We start from the raw sequence: 15849 nt of genomic DNA, 5'->3' as shown, positions 1-15849 counted from the left end.
TGCAAAACACATTTCCTTTTTTGGGTTTCTCTTGCTGTTGCCTCTCCTGTTCACCTGTTATTGGTTTCATTTGCACCAAAGCAGGTGAACTTGATTCACAATCATTTACGCTTCCTAGCTGGACAGATGGATGTCCCAGAAGTTTAATTGACTTGGGTGTTATACTGTGATGATTAGGGTGTTATACTGTGATGATTAGGTGTGTTATACCATGATGATTAGGGTGTTATACCATGATGATTAGGGTGTTATACTGTGATGATTAGGTGTGTTATACTGTGATGATTAGGTGTTTCCTTAATTTTTTGGAGCAGGGTATTTGAACTCTATAGAACAGAACAGTCTAGTGCACAGCCTTTAAACAAACAATTAAACATTTCATTACAAATGAAAGCTGCTCCTTTCAATTAAAGTAAAACAATCAAATGTTTTTCATTTTCATTCTTTTTTTTAATGGAAGACAAACATCTTTATAAAACATTGAACATTTTACAATTACAAATCATAAGAGAGTCTAAATAAAAGAAAAAAGGAAGATTTATTTTAGCAATCAACTATAAAACATTGAATTTCTCTTTACCCTCCCCTTATACATTAAAATTATTTATTTTCTCCCGACTTAAATGGCTGTAAAGTGGTATAATGTCAAAGTTTTAAAAAGTAAACTATACACTGAAATGCCAGCCATTAAAACCAAGTCTAAACCACAAGTCACTCATCCAGTCACGCCTACTGTACATCAAACAATGACGCTTTACCATTCAGCCACGCCTCCCCTTCCACTACAACCGATCTGATTGGTCTTCTACATCCCTGCGGGGCAAGACGGTGCGGTATAGGGACGTCCCCTTGGCTTGGACGAAGGTCAAGACCATCTTGTCCTTGGTGACCTCGCCATGGACGAAGCCTCCCAGCGTGGACGCCTGGCCGGTGAAGAACTTGATGGCGTCGCGAGGGACGTGGTGCCAGTGGCGGATATCCGGGTCCAGGAAGTTACCGGCGCCGCTCACCACGTAGCCCACGCCAGCCTCCTTGATGTACTGGAGAGACGATGTGATCAGGTCGTTACAGATTTACTCAAAACAAAATGGACGCCGGTCATGGCTTTTCAGGACTGACCTCCATCAGGTCCAAGAACCAAATGAGATTCACGGTTATAGATCCAAACAATATACCTCCATATCTGCCTCAAAAGGCTCAAGATTCCAATGGGGTTGGACGAATCAAATCAAACTTTTTGTATAGCGCCGCATTTCATACAGAGGCAACGAAATGCGCTTTACAGAGAGCAATGGGAGGGTGGGTGTAGGTCCCACCCATACATATTCCAGAGGGAAGCAAAAAAATAAAAAGTTCACCAGGGGCCAGAAAGGTGAGCTGTAAAAATTCTTTCCTGACCTCTACCAACGAGACGATCGAGCAAGCTCCTGGAAAATGTTTGCCTATTGGCTGAGAACATTTACTGGGAATAAACATGGACCAAGTACTTCCTAGGAGAGAATAGTTGAAGACAGGAGGCCTACCGTAGTGAAGAACAAGACGGTAATTCAGAAAAAAACCCAACCAACCTGCAGATTGTGGTCGTGGCCGCAGAAGTAGGCGGTGGCCTTGTGCTTGACCAGCAGGGGGCGCAGGTTCTTTAGCAGGCAGTCGGTGGGGCCGTGCTCAGACACCGACCACACGGGGTAGTGCCCCGCCACCAGCAGGAAGTCGGCCTTGGACTGCGCCATCCGCTGCTGCAGCCAGACGAGCTGGCGGTTGGCGTCCACGGCGTGCAGGGGGCCGCGGGGCTTCTCGTCCAGGTAGTCGTCAGAGTTGCCGCAGAGCATCACGGTGTCCAGCATGATGATGCTCAGGGTCTTGCCGGTGTTGGGGATGCGGAAGTTGAGTTCATAGTAGTAGTAAGGAAAGCGCCTGGAGGCGAGACAAAATAAATGGTTGAGAACTTGGGAAGGATAAAGCGACCAAGAACCTGTGGTGGTCATCGTCCATAAGCCCCTTCCCCACAAAAATGAAACTTCAGCTCCAGAGGGATGCTGGGAGATTACTCACCATCTGTCAGACTTGTGGCTGTACTCGATCTGCGCCCGGACGCTGCCCATGTGGTCGTGGTTTCCAGCGAGGACATACCAGGGGATGTCCAGAGACTCGGCCGTGTAGACGTCCTCAAAGGTCTCCTAACGACAGGGTTGAGAAGACAGGGTTGAGAATTAAACCTTCATACGAGCACAACACCCAGTCTCAAAACCACCTATGGTCTTAACAGAGCACGGTGACATGCAACATGGACTTGGGAGTCAATAAAGGCCTCAACTGTCCAGTAGAAACACATGAGTGACTGAATTCTACTAAAGAGTCTTTGCTGGACACCCACTGACCTTGAACCTGGGTGAGTCCACGCTGTTCACCCCGGTGTAGTAGAAGTTGTCACCCAGGGCCAGAATGAAGTCGGCTCCCATCTGCTGCGCCACCCGCCCCATCTCCCTCGCGGTGGCCTTCTCCACAGGGGTGATGTAGGGGGGGTAGGGCACACCGCCCCAGTCCCCCAGCGCCAAGAACTTGATGGACGTTCGGTTTTCTGAGGGGAAACGCAGGAAGCACATTTCCCAAATCAGTGACGCCGCCACCAACAAGCCAAAGTACTGCTTCTAGAACGTGTGTACACAATTTAACATATTCAATTTTTTTTTTTTTTTAGTATCAAAAGGGTGTTTACTGCCGCCTCTCTTGCCCAGGTCCATGAAGGAAGTTGGGTAGCATTGAACCAGAGTGACAACAGCCAACAGGGTGGTCAGGGTGCTTGGCAGGGCGGTGAACCAGGTGAGAGCCATCTGGGGGAGAGACAAAAGACTTAACTACCGGGTCCTTCGCTCATCTGCAATCAAGCAGGGTTGGGGTGTATGATTTCTTTACTGCTAAACACAAAACATCAAATATAAAATGTCAAATACTGCAGTAACAGTACAAAAACAATTGTGTAAGAGTGCACAAGCTCAAACGAAACAACCACCAAACACTTCTCACCGTGCTTCGTCTAACTGACTGTCTCTTTCTCCCTGTCGTTCTCTGTAGCTCTCTCCACCTCTTATAGGGACAAAATGGCTGACGCCCTGATTTGACCAGTCACAGCTGGGACTAATTGTAATCACCCAAACTCCACTGCTTTAAAGGCAGGGGGGAGGAGGGGTCACAGAGGTCATATTTCACCAGTTACTATGGAAAAATCTGGTTGTATTTTGAGGAAGGTCAGTGAACTGAAATCATACCCAGAAACCCGGCGCCGACGACTGAGTCACTGCTCACAAAAACGAGCGTAGCTGCATGAACTTTTCCAGTCAGTTTCAGAAAAAACAAGCTTTGAAGAGCTGCTGTTGAAAGAGTCGCCTTGCTCTCCTTATCAGGAAAAAACAAGGCAGGCTGACAATGATGTGCACTCGTGAGTGTGTGTGTGTGCCTAGTGAAACAAGTGTCTGCCTCTGTGTGTGTGTGTCACAACAGTAACTAAAAGAAAGAAAGAAATCTCAAGACTCACCACCAATAATATAAATAACTCCCTTTCTCCAAATATCATGAACAAAACACATCCAACCGACCATGGAAACACAGGATCCCCATAATGCACCTATAGAACAATAGCCACTCACTGTGAATGGTGGCGGTGTTGAAGGAGATTAGGCGTCCCTGTCCAAAGGAGTGTCTTCCTGGATGGTCACTCCTCCTCCTCCTCCTTCTTCATCTCAGGTCTGCGGTGCCGTTACCTCTCCCTCACGCCGTCCTCAGCTTTTATCACCCTCACGGGCCGCCAGACGGGCGATGACCGCTGCTCACGCACCCTGAGTCAGGTCCTGATGGTCAGACTCCACTTTTTCCACCTCGGTGTTAAATCAGTGTTTCTTATTTAACTGCTCCACCCCCCCGCCCCCCACATGGCCTCCCACTGCTCTTGCTTTCATCTGCCATCAATCTTTTTTTTAATAATAACAATAATAATAATAATTATGGATTTTATTTCATTATAAAAATAATTATTTATTTTATTTTATTTATTAATATAGCACAACTTTAAATTACAGAGAACTCTCAAGGTGCTTTACAGGCAAAGATAAAAACGATCAAATCAATAAGATATATTAGGGCCAAAGGGATTAAAAGATGCAAAACCGGGAATAAGATATTAATTCAAAGATTATTCAGATAACCATGAATAATTCAAATAACTAAAGAAATAAACTGAACTAGATAAGACATTAACATGACCGGTTTGAAGGGCCAATCGACACCTTAGAGCCTGCGGGGCCCTATCGACACCTTAGAGCCTGCGGGCCGTATCGGGTGGCGATGTGGAACAGGTGAGTCTTAAGGCCAGATTTAAGAGAGTCCGGGGCCACGTTTCCCAGAGGCATCGTAGGGCTACGTTCATCGTAAGCTACGGCGTTCATGAACATAGTGTTACGATGAACGTAGCGCTACGATGCCTCTGGGAAACGCGGCCCTAATCATTTCTGGGAGCTAGTTCCACATACAGGGCCCCCAGCACAGAGAAGGCACGGTCTCCCATGGCTGCCAGATTTTAGACCCCACTGCTCTCCCTACCCCTATGTTTGCTTCTTCCTTATTTCTTTATCTCTCTCTCTGTTCCACTCCTCTTCACACTCTGTCCCTCTTGTTAATATCTTGAATGTCGTATGATAACATGCACAATGTCCCCCCATGCATTAAAAACACAGTGAGCGATGGAGCTGGTTTGCTCAGTTGGGAGGGAGAACTGGACAGGTGCAACTGAGCCTTGAAGTCAGGGTCACATGACACAGGTTTAACGCAAGGGCTGAGCAGGGAGAAAACTCTGCAGCAAAAGTGAAAGCTTTCTCAAATTACTTTCAGTTCAACATACATTTTATGCAAAGTATTCATGGGTGAGAGAGGTGTGTGTTCCTCCACCCCTAACAAAGACCGAATTCCATCCTAATTAGGAAATTAATTTGTTATTAGGCTGCGATTGATAATCAAGTTCAGCACTATGGTGGCGTCATACATCTGGCAGTTTTGTTTATATGATTCTTCAGGTTGACTACTTTCATAAAAAGGTGTGTGTGTGTCTGTGTGTGTGTGTGTGTATGTGTGTGTGTGTGTGTGTGTGTGTGTGTGTGTGTGTGTGTGTGTGTGTGTGTGTGTGTGTGTGGTGTGTCCTGTCTACAACGAGGCTTCCTCTTTGGCTCCAGAAGAATATCAGGGCACCTGAGGACAACTTCCTCTGATTTGTAGTGGAACCATTCCTGCGTCCAAGTTAGACCATGACAAACACGCTTGTTACTGTCTGCATCCTGTCTGGTCTCGGTGAGACAGCACCCTTTGCCATAACGCAATCAACGTCCAAGCAATTATCATAATAATCATAAATGATCATTTTCATAATTCAATCAATGACAAATAACAAATGGTTATGAAGTTAGATTATCCATGAGCGTATGGAATTGAATGAGGATAAACTGTGTTTTTAGCATAAGTAAGATGAATGAGAATATAAACTGAACCAAGGACTGCAACGCGTCATCCAGGCTGAAACCTGCCATCCCTCCAGGAACTACACACCTCCAGAGCCCTGAAGGGGGCAGGGAAGATTGTGGTCGACCCCGCCCACCCTGGTCACAAACTCTTCGAACCGCTCCCCTCTTGCAGGAGGCTAGGGTCCATCAGGACCAAAACCTCACGCCACAAAAGTAGTTTCTTCTTGAATGCAGCTGGCCAAGGCTCAGGACCCCCACTGATACTGTGTTATTGTGTACATTATTGTAGATTGCACCATATATATGGTACCAAACTGTATTTGCCACTTGTATTTTGCACTGTCCTGTCTTGTCCTTGCTCTGTTTGTTGTTATGCACCAACAGACCTACATGTAAACAAATTCCTAGAATGTGAAAACCACACCTGGCAATAAACAGTTTCTGATAGTTATTCAGAACCTTACTCTCCCATTATGAGAAATATTACCTCAGACACTGGTGATCACATCTTTATTAAATACATTGAAATTGCTGCTTGTTGATTAACGATACTCTGGTGTTTGCATTGCATATTAATTCCTGAATTACAGCTCCAGCTTGCGTCCCTTCAGTGAGACATCATTTCATTTTGCCGTCACAGTCTCTCATAAAATATTCTCTGTGACAATTCAGCCCATAAATCATTGACCTGTCCCTCCTGATCTTAATGGTCTACGATCTGTCATCTTACAGCGCTTTGACACCATGTAGCTTTCAAACACATCTTGTCCATGCTGTCAGGAGCTTGACACCCTGATTTATGTTCACACACACACACACACACACACACACACACACACACACACACACATTCATGATACAGAGATAGCCTACTCACACTCATCCACAAGATACACACACAGTCACTTCCACAACATGGATGAGTCACCAAGACAGTATATTTCCATGTGATCTGAAGAAGATAAACATTAACCACTACTTGTCAAACGGCTGCAAAGCACTGCCATGCATTTGGCCAAGTTCATAAGACCACGACAACTTCCTGTTTTGCCTGTAAGCTCCAGCTACACATGGAAACGCTCATCCCATCACTCATATCGCAGAGCTGTTGGTCATGTCTGGATGATATTGACAAGCTCGCTCCCCAAAAGCTGTCCAGTAGAAAATCACTTATGTATCGGTGGTTTAAACGTGGCGAGAGGCCCTCCATGTTACATTATACAACGGGTAGTTCCTACCTCGCAATCTGATTGGTTAAAAGCCGTTGTATAGTATATACCACGATATACATTCTAGCGTTAAAGGTGGGGTAGTTTGCTTTTGGCTTTATTTGGTAAAATTGGCATAATATCCTTTCATCTATCAGTAACAGAAGTGCTCTGAGAATAAACTTGGATCTCCGTGTTTACCGCTGCCTCTGTATTTTGGATTCCTCTGACCGCAGCACAACCCGTGGTATACAGGCCATATACCACAACCCTGAGTGAGTTATCCTTCAGTATCAATCAGCCATCATCAATAATCTCTCAACTGTTACTTGATATGTAACAACTAGGAACTAATTGTAAGATGTTGAATCTTTGTTGACCGTAAAATCTTTGACAAATTAGAGCGTCTAGGAGGCCAATGAGTTTAAACGCTGAGGTCGAAGGTAGTTGGAAAGAGCCAAATGAGTTGGGTCATCATGTGCAGGGCGGCGCGTCTCTGGAGCTCCGCATTCTTGACGCCCGCGGGTCACGAATGATGCAAGTCGCCGGCGTGACGGAGACGTGAGGAATATCCGCGGCATCTTTTAGTCACACTCAAGATGACCCCGCGACACGGCGAAACCACGCTTTCCGAAGTCACAGCTCCGTCCGGTTTACAGTGGGATCCAGGCCCTGTCTTAAACTTATATCATCAGGCTTTCTTTGCCATCTGTTGGAATAATCAGCTGTGATACTGTGCACAATGAGAGATGTGTGTGTGTGTGTGTGTGCGATCAACTAAATCACTTCATCACACGACACTTTCCTCCAAAATAAGTCATTTATTCATACAAACAGCAGATATGTGCCTTGTACATCTTCTTTATAACATAAACAAATCTGACCTGCACATAGCCTACAGTACAATCCAAGACAACTCTCTTCTTAAGATAAAACAATAAAAGAAACTATTAAAAGTTTAGACAAAGTGTCAAGTTGACAAGGCTCTCTTTAATCTTGTCTGAATACATTCACATCAACCTAGGATTAAAGGTGCTATCGGTAACATTTTTATGCAGACGATTCATTGAAAAAGACACAGAAAAACATCCACAGTGCTTTTCAGAAATTATTGATGATGAAATTATCATTTGAAAAATGAAGGTCCGAAATTAAGTTAATTGTTTTTTAAAAAAAGGACAAAAAAAAGAGAAGTTATCTTGATGACGAATAAGATCGGAGCAGAAGACCATGAAAAACAAACAAACAAAACAAGCATACAGTATGAGTATGGCCCGAGCCGTTCAACCAACCGACGCGTTAAGAGCTACAAGCCCACTCAAAGGGCTCAGACTCTGGATCTCTCATTTGTTGTACTGGTAGTTCATGTTGCCGTAGCCCATGGGGTAGGCGGGCTGGCCCTCGAAGCCCTGGGGCGCGGCGGCCCCTCCGTACGCGCCGTAGCCCGGCTGGTTGCCCCAGCCCGCCGGGGGGTTCCCGTAACCTGGAGAGAAGAGAGAGCGGAACCCATGAAACCCACCAATCAGACGGGAGGCATGGTGGTGACGTCATATTAGACTACAGGGATAGCTGACACATAATGGCCGACCATGTAGGCCACATCTCTTTTTGTGCGTGGCTGGCCAGCTGCCGCGCAGCTAGAATAGCAAATGTCCAGTAGTCGTCACTCCCTGTGTTCCTTTGTCCCGTTGTTGACCTGCAGTTCTATGTTGCTACCACAAGAGCATTTACCGTTTTCGGCCACAGGAGGGCAGTAACAGGCTTAGATAGACTGTTCCTTGTTCAGTTTCAGCCATTCAATGAGTATTTGAGTTAGGCTATTTAGTTTATTTGTGTAAGTATTTCTGTTAGTTATACATTACATTTCTTTATTAATTCAGAGACCACACACTCACTGTCTGTTTATGCAAGTGAAGATATGTGCTGTGCGCATGCGTGCTGGAGCAAGTGGGGAAGCTATTTCGTTTCTAAAGATGTTTCTAAAGATCATATTACAGAAGCATGTGAAAAACCACAAGCCCTCGCTCTATGGAAGCACAACTAGCGATTCATAAAGACAGATTGATGAAAACAACTGTTTCGCGGCAGAAAATAGATTTTTTAGAAGCTGCATTCTCAATGCCCGGTCTGCCGCCATTACATGGATATACTGGCTCGCGCTGGATTTTAAATTTCTTCTACAGGCCTCCGAATTACACCAAAGTTATCTCGGTGAGTCAAACGTCTTATAATATGCAGTAAATAAGGTCCAGGTTGTCAAAAACGAGCAATCTCCTTTAATTCAGTCTGCAATATGATACATACAGTCAGTGTGTGTGTGTGTGTGTGTGTGTGTGTGTGTGTGTGTGTGTGTACTCACCGTAGCTGTACATCTGTCCCCCGGTGACCGAGCTGGGGTAGGCCGTGCTGTACATGGAGTAGTCCACCGCGGGCTGCTGCCCCTGGGCCTGACCCTGACCCTGACCCCCCTGCTGGGTCAGCTGCTTCTTCTTCTCCTCCCCGTACCCGTAGCTGTAGGGGCTCTGCTGGTCCAGGGGAGGGGCCACGGACTGGTAGGCGGGGGCAGCCGCGCCCCCCACGCCCTGGGAGGAGGCGGCGGCGGTGGGGGTGGCGGGTTTGGGCGGAGCGGAGTAGGTGGGGGCGGAGCCCACGTCCGGGTAGAAGGTGCCGTAGCCGGTGGTGTCGGGCGTGGTGGCGGCGGCGCCGTCGGCCGAGGGGGGGGCGGGGGGCGCGGCGGCGGCCATGGCGCCGTAGGGTTTACCTGGGGAGGGACGAGCACAGAGGGCGACTTTTTAAAATTGGCGAGCGAGAAGGGTTTAGGACTGGACACCTGCATAACCTCTGGCTCCCGGGTGAAACTTCCCTCTGGAATGTATAGGAATATATGGGACCTATGCCCCCCCCCCCCCCCCCCCACACTCTGTGTATGAAATGTGCTATACAAATAAAGTTTGATTTAATTTGATTTGATTAACCATTGTCGCCTGTTTAAAGAAAGAAAAGATGGACTAATATTTATGTGGGTTCACACCGGTCAAAAAACACGCAGACGGGTCGAGGCATTCACTGATCTACGAGTCATAAGGACTTGGTATTTAGGTGACAGGTGACCGGTAGATGGGTCAGCTGACAGAGGCGCCTCGAGCCTCCTGATGGTCTGTGAGCGCCGCAGGCTGCTGTCGGGTCACTAGACGGTCCTGGATGGGGGGTCCTGGCTATGTGCGTCAGAGGTCAGCAGGACGGCCTGCCGGTGGGTTAAATAAGACCTGGACATTTAGAAGACCAGTATGAAGCTGGCAGCCAAGGAGGAGAGAGAGAGAGAGAGAGAGGGAGACAGAGAGAGTGAGGGAGAGAGAGAGGGTGAGAGAGGGAGAGAGAGCGAGGGAGAGGGAGCGAGAGAGCGAGGGAGAGAGAGGGAGGGAGAGAGAGAGAGAGGGAGAGAGAGTAGGTCGGGATGCAGAGGAAGGCCAGTCAGGTTGGAGACAGACACCCCCCAGTCCCTCACCAGAGTTCCCCTCAGACTAGCAGGGGGGAGAGAAGCTCCCCCAACACGCCTGTCATCTCCCCCCCCCCGGGAGAAAACCACACACTCACCATAACCAGGGCGCGCGTTGCTTCTGTAGTTGTACTTCGCTGTTAAAAGGAAAATTTAAAATGACTTTCGACTCCGTTTGATAGACATTTACACCAAGTCGCCATCGTGTGCTTGTTAGACAGTTTATAACTGCAATATTGAGCCGGCGACAAATGAATGATCAGAATCGTTGTTGTGCCATTTTTATCCTAACTGCTGCGAGCTAAACGGAGGTTCTTCTTACTCTGGTTGTAACCGGTACCGATGCCGGCGCCGCTGCCGTTGCTGCCGGGAACTGGTTTGCCTCGACCTCGCCCCCGGCCGCGACCCCAGTGGGCGGGGCCAGCCTCTGAGGGAATGCCTCGGATGGTGCCGAAGCCCGGGATATGCTGTCGGGAGGGAAACGCCACGTTCAGAGAGCATTCCTGCTCACAACGGTGGCCGCACGTGTGCGTTTGTGAATTTGTTCTTTCGAGTGAATGTATCTGACAGTTGGGATGTGTTTGTGTGCATGCTAGTGTGTGTGTGTGTGTTTTAACTGCCTCTCACCATGTCTGTGTAGGTGACTTTCTTCTTCAGGGGGTCTTTGTAGGCGGGGGGCCCCGAGCCCTGGGGGAACAGCTTCTCCAGGGCTGCCAGAGCAGCGTAGGCCTTGGCCTCCTTCTTGTTGGAGCCTCGCCCCTTGAACTTCTGGCTGTCGACCTCCACCTGCAGGAGGGAGGGAGCAGGCGGGACACAGAGACTCAAATACCCATGAGGCTATGCAGCGGAGCTGGCTTGGCCCTGTGTGTGCGCACACACACATAAATAAAATGTATCATTTTCTTTCGAGCAAACACTAATTTGACTTTTTACCATGATTTACATGGTTGATACATGGTAAAAAAAAAAAAAAGTGGTCAAAAACGACAGAAGGTTCCTCTTCATGAGGCCTGTGAGACATCAACCGCCTTATTCATTTTTTCCGAGCGTCGGTTCGCACGGTTCTTATTTTCCCAGAGTTTGATAAAACACAGTCGTCGGCGGCGGCGCTAAGCGACTGACTCACCTCCATGATGAAGCACTTGTCATGGCTGCCGCCCGTCTCTGCCGAGAGCTCGTAGCGGAGGCTCCGCCTCTTCTCGTTCAGCTCCATCACCGGGTTCTTCCCGTGCTTGGTGAGGATGGGACCGTTCTGTCAGACGGGCAAAAAACACAAACATGACGAATGAATAAACCCTCCAATCAAGTGCAAAGGCCACCGTTAAAGGAACCAAATGGATAGGTAATGCAATTTAAGATGCATCGGGTAAAATAAGGGCTGAATGTTGATTAAAGCAAACATTACTTATGAGACTAAAAATAGACGTTAAATAAAATGCAGTGACTTCAAAGAAAGGCAAAAAAAAAGAAAGTCTGCCAAACTGATCGAGGCAAGGCAAGGCCAGTTTATTTGTAGAGCACATTTCAGCAACAAGGCCATTCAAAGAGCTTTACATTAAAAGCATCAGGACAAAGTGCAAGAAACACATAAAAGAACATATAAAACGAAATGCAGGAAAAAAAAAAAAAAAAAAAACAGGAATAAAAGTTAGATTGAATGAATGAGGGACGGAGATCCGCTCACCTCGTCCGACGCGGCGGTCGCTACGCTGGAGGCGCCGCTGGCTGTGGGCGAGTCGGACGCGGAGGCCTTGTCCTCGCCGCCCTCCGTCTTGGATTCAGGCCCCGTGGGCAGACCGAGCTCCTGGAGGACCTGGACGACCACAGAGACACCCTGTAGAGACCTTGTCTTTGAAAATGCGTTTTGGACGATCAGATCACAAGTGGACAGCGAGACACATCGCCGTTTACACCTGTGTCTGTCATCATGCGTCTCCAAATGTGTCCAGCTGACCACTTGTGTTCGTATATGATGACCGTAGAGCAGATTGAAAAAAAGTGTGCATGAAAGCCACCGAAGATGTTTGAAGAACTAATGAGCTTAGTCAAACTATTCCAACTGTTTCCATTGATAGGACAAGTCATTTGCGACTTGAAAAAGAGTGCGGGATAAGGTGAAAAAGGATAAAAATGATCCTGCATTGATGACATGTTTTCCTGTTACGTCTTTGTCGGGGACTACGTAAACTGGTTTGACTTCTCACAACTGACATTTATCCCTCAGTTATTGGCCTCCGAAAGCTTTACTTCTCGGATAAAACATTTGCTCAGAACGTTGTCATATGAGGGACAACAACATTCAATGGAAGTTGTTAGCATAATACTAACTACGTCAGCTAAACGTCTCTCAATGCTAGCTACGCTAACACTTTCACCACAGGGCCTCGCAGCTGCAGTACCTTCCCGGCCAGGTTGAGTTTGGCGGAGCGTTTGGACGGACCCGACGCCTCGTGGGTCTGCCCGTCCACCTCCACGGCCATGGTGAACACCGGTTCATGGACGGGTCCGGTCTGGGACGCCAGGCGGTACTGCAAGCCCGGTTTGTACTGGTTCAGGCGCATGAGGTTGTTGATGAACGCTGGGGACTCGTTCCTGTCGTCTGTAGCTGGAGGGACGACAGGGAAGATGGAGAGAGAAAGAAAGAGGGGAAAAGTTCTTCACCTTTAAATCTCTCACCCCCCCCTTTTAAAGCCCCTCAAAAAAATAAACATAACTTTTTTGATTGAGCAGAGTGGACAGGTTTGGTATAAAGTTATTTCATACCAACCAGTTATATCAACTTATTGTATTTTATTGTATTATATTGTATTGCACTGTACTTGAGATTGCTATTCTTGCACTTTGCCTTTGCACTAGATTATGCTCTTAGTCACTTGTTTTAGAAAGAAGATGCACTTGTGAGTTCTGGCAAGTAGTAGTACATTGGCTTTTCCTACGTTAAATGCAATTATTGTTAGTCGCTTTGGATAAAAGCGTCTGCTAAATGACTGTAATGTAAAAAAGTAGACCCGTACATTTTCTCTGAAACTTCTGAAACTTCTGGAACTTGAGGAACTTCCTTTTCTTGCTGTTGAGCTGGCTGTCGTCCGCGGCGCTTTCCGGCGTCGTGTGCGGCCTCTTGGGTGGCTGGCTGTAGGCACCTGTGGCTGGGATCTGGGCTGGACAGCGCCAGGAAAGAAAACAGCTTTGACCCCGTCATGCTTTTCACACCGGGACAGAAACCCAGAAGGGAATTGGAGGTTCTCGATTTAGGATCTCAAACTTTTAATTATGCAAAATCTAAATGGACGCATTTGAGCGTCACGGCGGGTACCTGACGTGTCTCGCGGTCCGATTGGTCGTCGGACCCGGGCGGAAAGGGCGTCCATCCCCAGCACTTTGTACAGCTGTCCAAACGCGGCCAGACGCAAAGCATGCTGGGGGAAAAAAAGGCGCAGTGGGGGTGAATCTCACAGGTCTTTCCTTGATACTTCCTAGACTCTTGACATGAGACTCGACGTCTCAAGTTCGGATCGTGGCGTTGTTACCTACCTGAGCGCTCTGGGTGATGTCCTCCCGCTGCTGAGGCTCAAGATGGCCGACGGCGTCCAGCTTCTCCTTCTCACACGGGTCCTTGATGCCGGGGCCGTCTTCACGCGGAGAGAACGGTAATATTAATACAAACAGAAGCCAAAATCTTTGAGAAAGCAGACAAGTGTAGAAACTAGAAAGAATATTCATAGGAATCAAAATCTGATTGGTTCCTTTAACGGTGGCCTTGAACCAATTTCACCTCCGCAGGCAAATTTCCAATGTCGGAATAAAATCATGAGTTTTGCCAGACTCGTAGCGCACTCCTGTCATCTCCATCGTCTGGTGTAAGGTGGCGGTCCAAAAGGTCTTAAGTCTGTCTTTTTCTCGTCTTGACGTTCCGATAAAATCAAACATGTTTAATATTATCAGACGTTTTTAGTCTTGGCTCATGCAAATGATCCTGCTTGATCCCAGTCTGTGCAAAAGCTTAGGTGAGAGGGTGTCAGACTTTAGGCTTTTAAAAGTCTTCGAGTGTTCGGTAGGAAAACTATAAGTCACCGAATTCCGACTTACCAGCCAGGAGGATTCCGGAAGCCACGCATTCTAGAACCCTGCGGAAGGCTTCCCCGGCCCCCATCTGCCGGTCGCAGGTTGAGATGGCCTTCTCACACAGCAGCTCCAGTGGCTGGGAGGAGACAACACACACACTGTTGAGATGGCCTTCTCACACAGCAGCTCCAGTGGCTGGGAGGAGACAACACACACGCTGTTGAGATGGCCTTCTCACACAGCAGCTCCAGTGGCTGGGAGGAGACAACACACACACTGTTGAGATGGCCTTCTCACACAGCAGCTCCAGTGGCTGGGAGGACACAACACACACGCTGTTGAGATGGCCTTCTCACACAGCAGCTCCAGTGGCTGGGAGGAGACAACACACACGCTGTTGATTGGTGTGAATGAAATTCAAGTCTCACCAAAGTGTTTTGTTTTCCTACTTGACTGTTGTTCTAACTTTGTAGTTCGTTCTCATAGATCAGTCTGTTAAAACTACAAATTCTTCCTGTGTGACATCACTTCCCTGCCCTCTTCATCCTGAAACTATGTCACTTCCTTTTTCACGTTATAACCTATCGACCTCGTCCCCAAGTGACTCACTCTTGCCCGGATTCACTTCCTGTGCTCGAGTCCGAATTGCAAATCGTAACATAGAATAAACTATTGTCTTTGTTTGAAACTCAGCGTGTTCTTTGAAATCTAAACTAAACAAAGTAAGATTTTTCATTTACATTGGCTAGAGTTGTAGCACGACATCAGAAACAGCCGAGAAACCTTCTCATATCACGACATGGATCTGGGGATATGAAACCGTTTACCACTCATGACGTTCGACAGAAGGACTAACGAGAACAAGCCACAAATGCAGAAACCAGTATAATTATGTGTCAATCGTTATGTGGTTTCTACTCGAGGGCGTGGGGTTTTCTATTCCCGACCATCATGCCAAAACACATTCCACGCTAGTATGCACTCTTTTCAACATGGCCGAAAAAACAGCCAAACAACTCTATCTACAGTATCTGTCTATCTAGGTGGCGAGGAAAAGAAATACCTTACTTTCGCAATATCCGAGCGCGTTTTCTCGGAAGCCGGCAGGCAACATTGTAAACAAGCGCTAAATCTGATCAAGTGGCTATTCCTCTGTTTTCGGTTGGCTAGGCTATAGGCCTAATAAAAGGACCGTTTGCACTAAATGTCACCCATGTTGACTGGGTATTACTTGAATAATTGAATCCCATGAGACGGACATGGAATATTATTATTCGAAATATTAGTTCTTATTACTTCACGCTACCGTTGGGATAAAGTGGAATATCATTTCTGAGCTCAGTTGACAGCCCTACCCCATATTAGATAAACGCTTGTGATTGGTCCGGCAAATATCTGCCGGGCGGAACTCAGTCTGAGTGGGAGCGAGGCCAGACTGATCTGCGGAGAGAAACGAGAGTGTGAGCTCGACGCGCCCGGGCCGGCGAAGGGCCAGGCCGGCGCCGCAACTCACCCAGCCTCGGAGGGGCGCCCAGGTGGGGACGCGGCTGCACATCTCCCTCAGGATGCGGATGACGAT

General features: G+C 47.5%; 2 protein-coding genes across 7 annotated transcripts in view; both read right to left on the bottom strand.

Moving 5' to 3' along the window:
• Window positions 1–782: 782 nt before the first annotated feature.
• acp5a (acid phosphatase 5a, tartrate resistant) lies at window positions 783–2831 on the bottom strand (the record flags this gene model as incomplete). The annotated part of the gene is made up of 5 exons (XM_084441470.1): window positions 783–1040; window positions 1569–1914; window positions 2053–2177; window positions 2379–2578; window positions 2717–2831. 5 exons carry the CDS (start codon window positions 2829–2831, stop codon window positions 783–785), a joined length of 1044 nt encoding a protein of 347 aa, XP_084297596.1.
• Window positions 2832–7541: 4710 nt separating this feature from the next.
• The window catches only part of LOC311311212 (interleukin enhancer-binding factor 3-like), an 18119-nt gene continuing 9811 nt past the window's right edge, over window positions 7542–15849 (bottom strand). For 3 of the 6 annotated variants that reach the window (XM_084440885.1, XM_084440886.1, XM_084440889.1), the window contains 13 exons: window positions 15784–15849; window positions 14295–14406; window positions 13740–13837; window positions 13522–13624; window positions 13223–13366; window positions 12608–12813; window positions 11893–12021; window positions 11335–11460; window positions 10836–10994; window positions 10531–10711; window positions 10307–10345; window positions 9072–9473; window positions 7542–8195 (listed from right to left, as the gene is read on the bottom strand). The exon at window positions 15784–15849 is cut by the window's right edge and continues 30 nt beyond it. In XM_084440885.1, coding sequence (XP_084297011.1) covers window positions 8056–8195; window positions 9072–9473; window positions 10307–10345; window positions 10531–10711; window positions 10836–10994; window positions 11335–11460; window positions 11893–12021; window positions 12608–12813; window positions 13223–13366; window positions 13522–13624; window positions 13740–13837; window positions 14295–14406; window positions 15784–15849 — 1905 coding nt within the window. In that variant the 3' untranslated portion in view covers window positions 7542–8055. The remainder of the gene's footprint in view (window positions 8196–9071; window positions 9474–10306; window positions 10346–10530; window positions 10712–10835; window positions 10995–11334; window positions 11461–11892; window positions 12022–12607; window positions 12814–13222; window positions 13367–13521; window positions 13625–13739; window positions 13838–14294; window positions 14407–15783) is intronic. The other 3 variants (XM_084440888.1, XM_084440890.1, XM_084440887.1) reach the window with 2 other exon arrangements.

This window comes from Borostomias antarcticus (assembly GCF_949987555.1).
Source record: "Borostomias antarcticus genome assembly, chromosome: 7".
NCBI classification, from domain to species: Eukaryota; Metazoa; Chordata; class Actinopteri; order Stomiiformes; family Stomiidae; genus Borostomias; species Borostomias antarcticus.
Note: the sequence above shows the minus strand (reverse complement) of the source record. Positions and strands in the feature narration are given on the sequence as shown.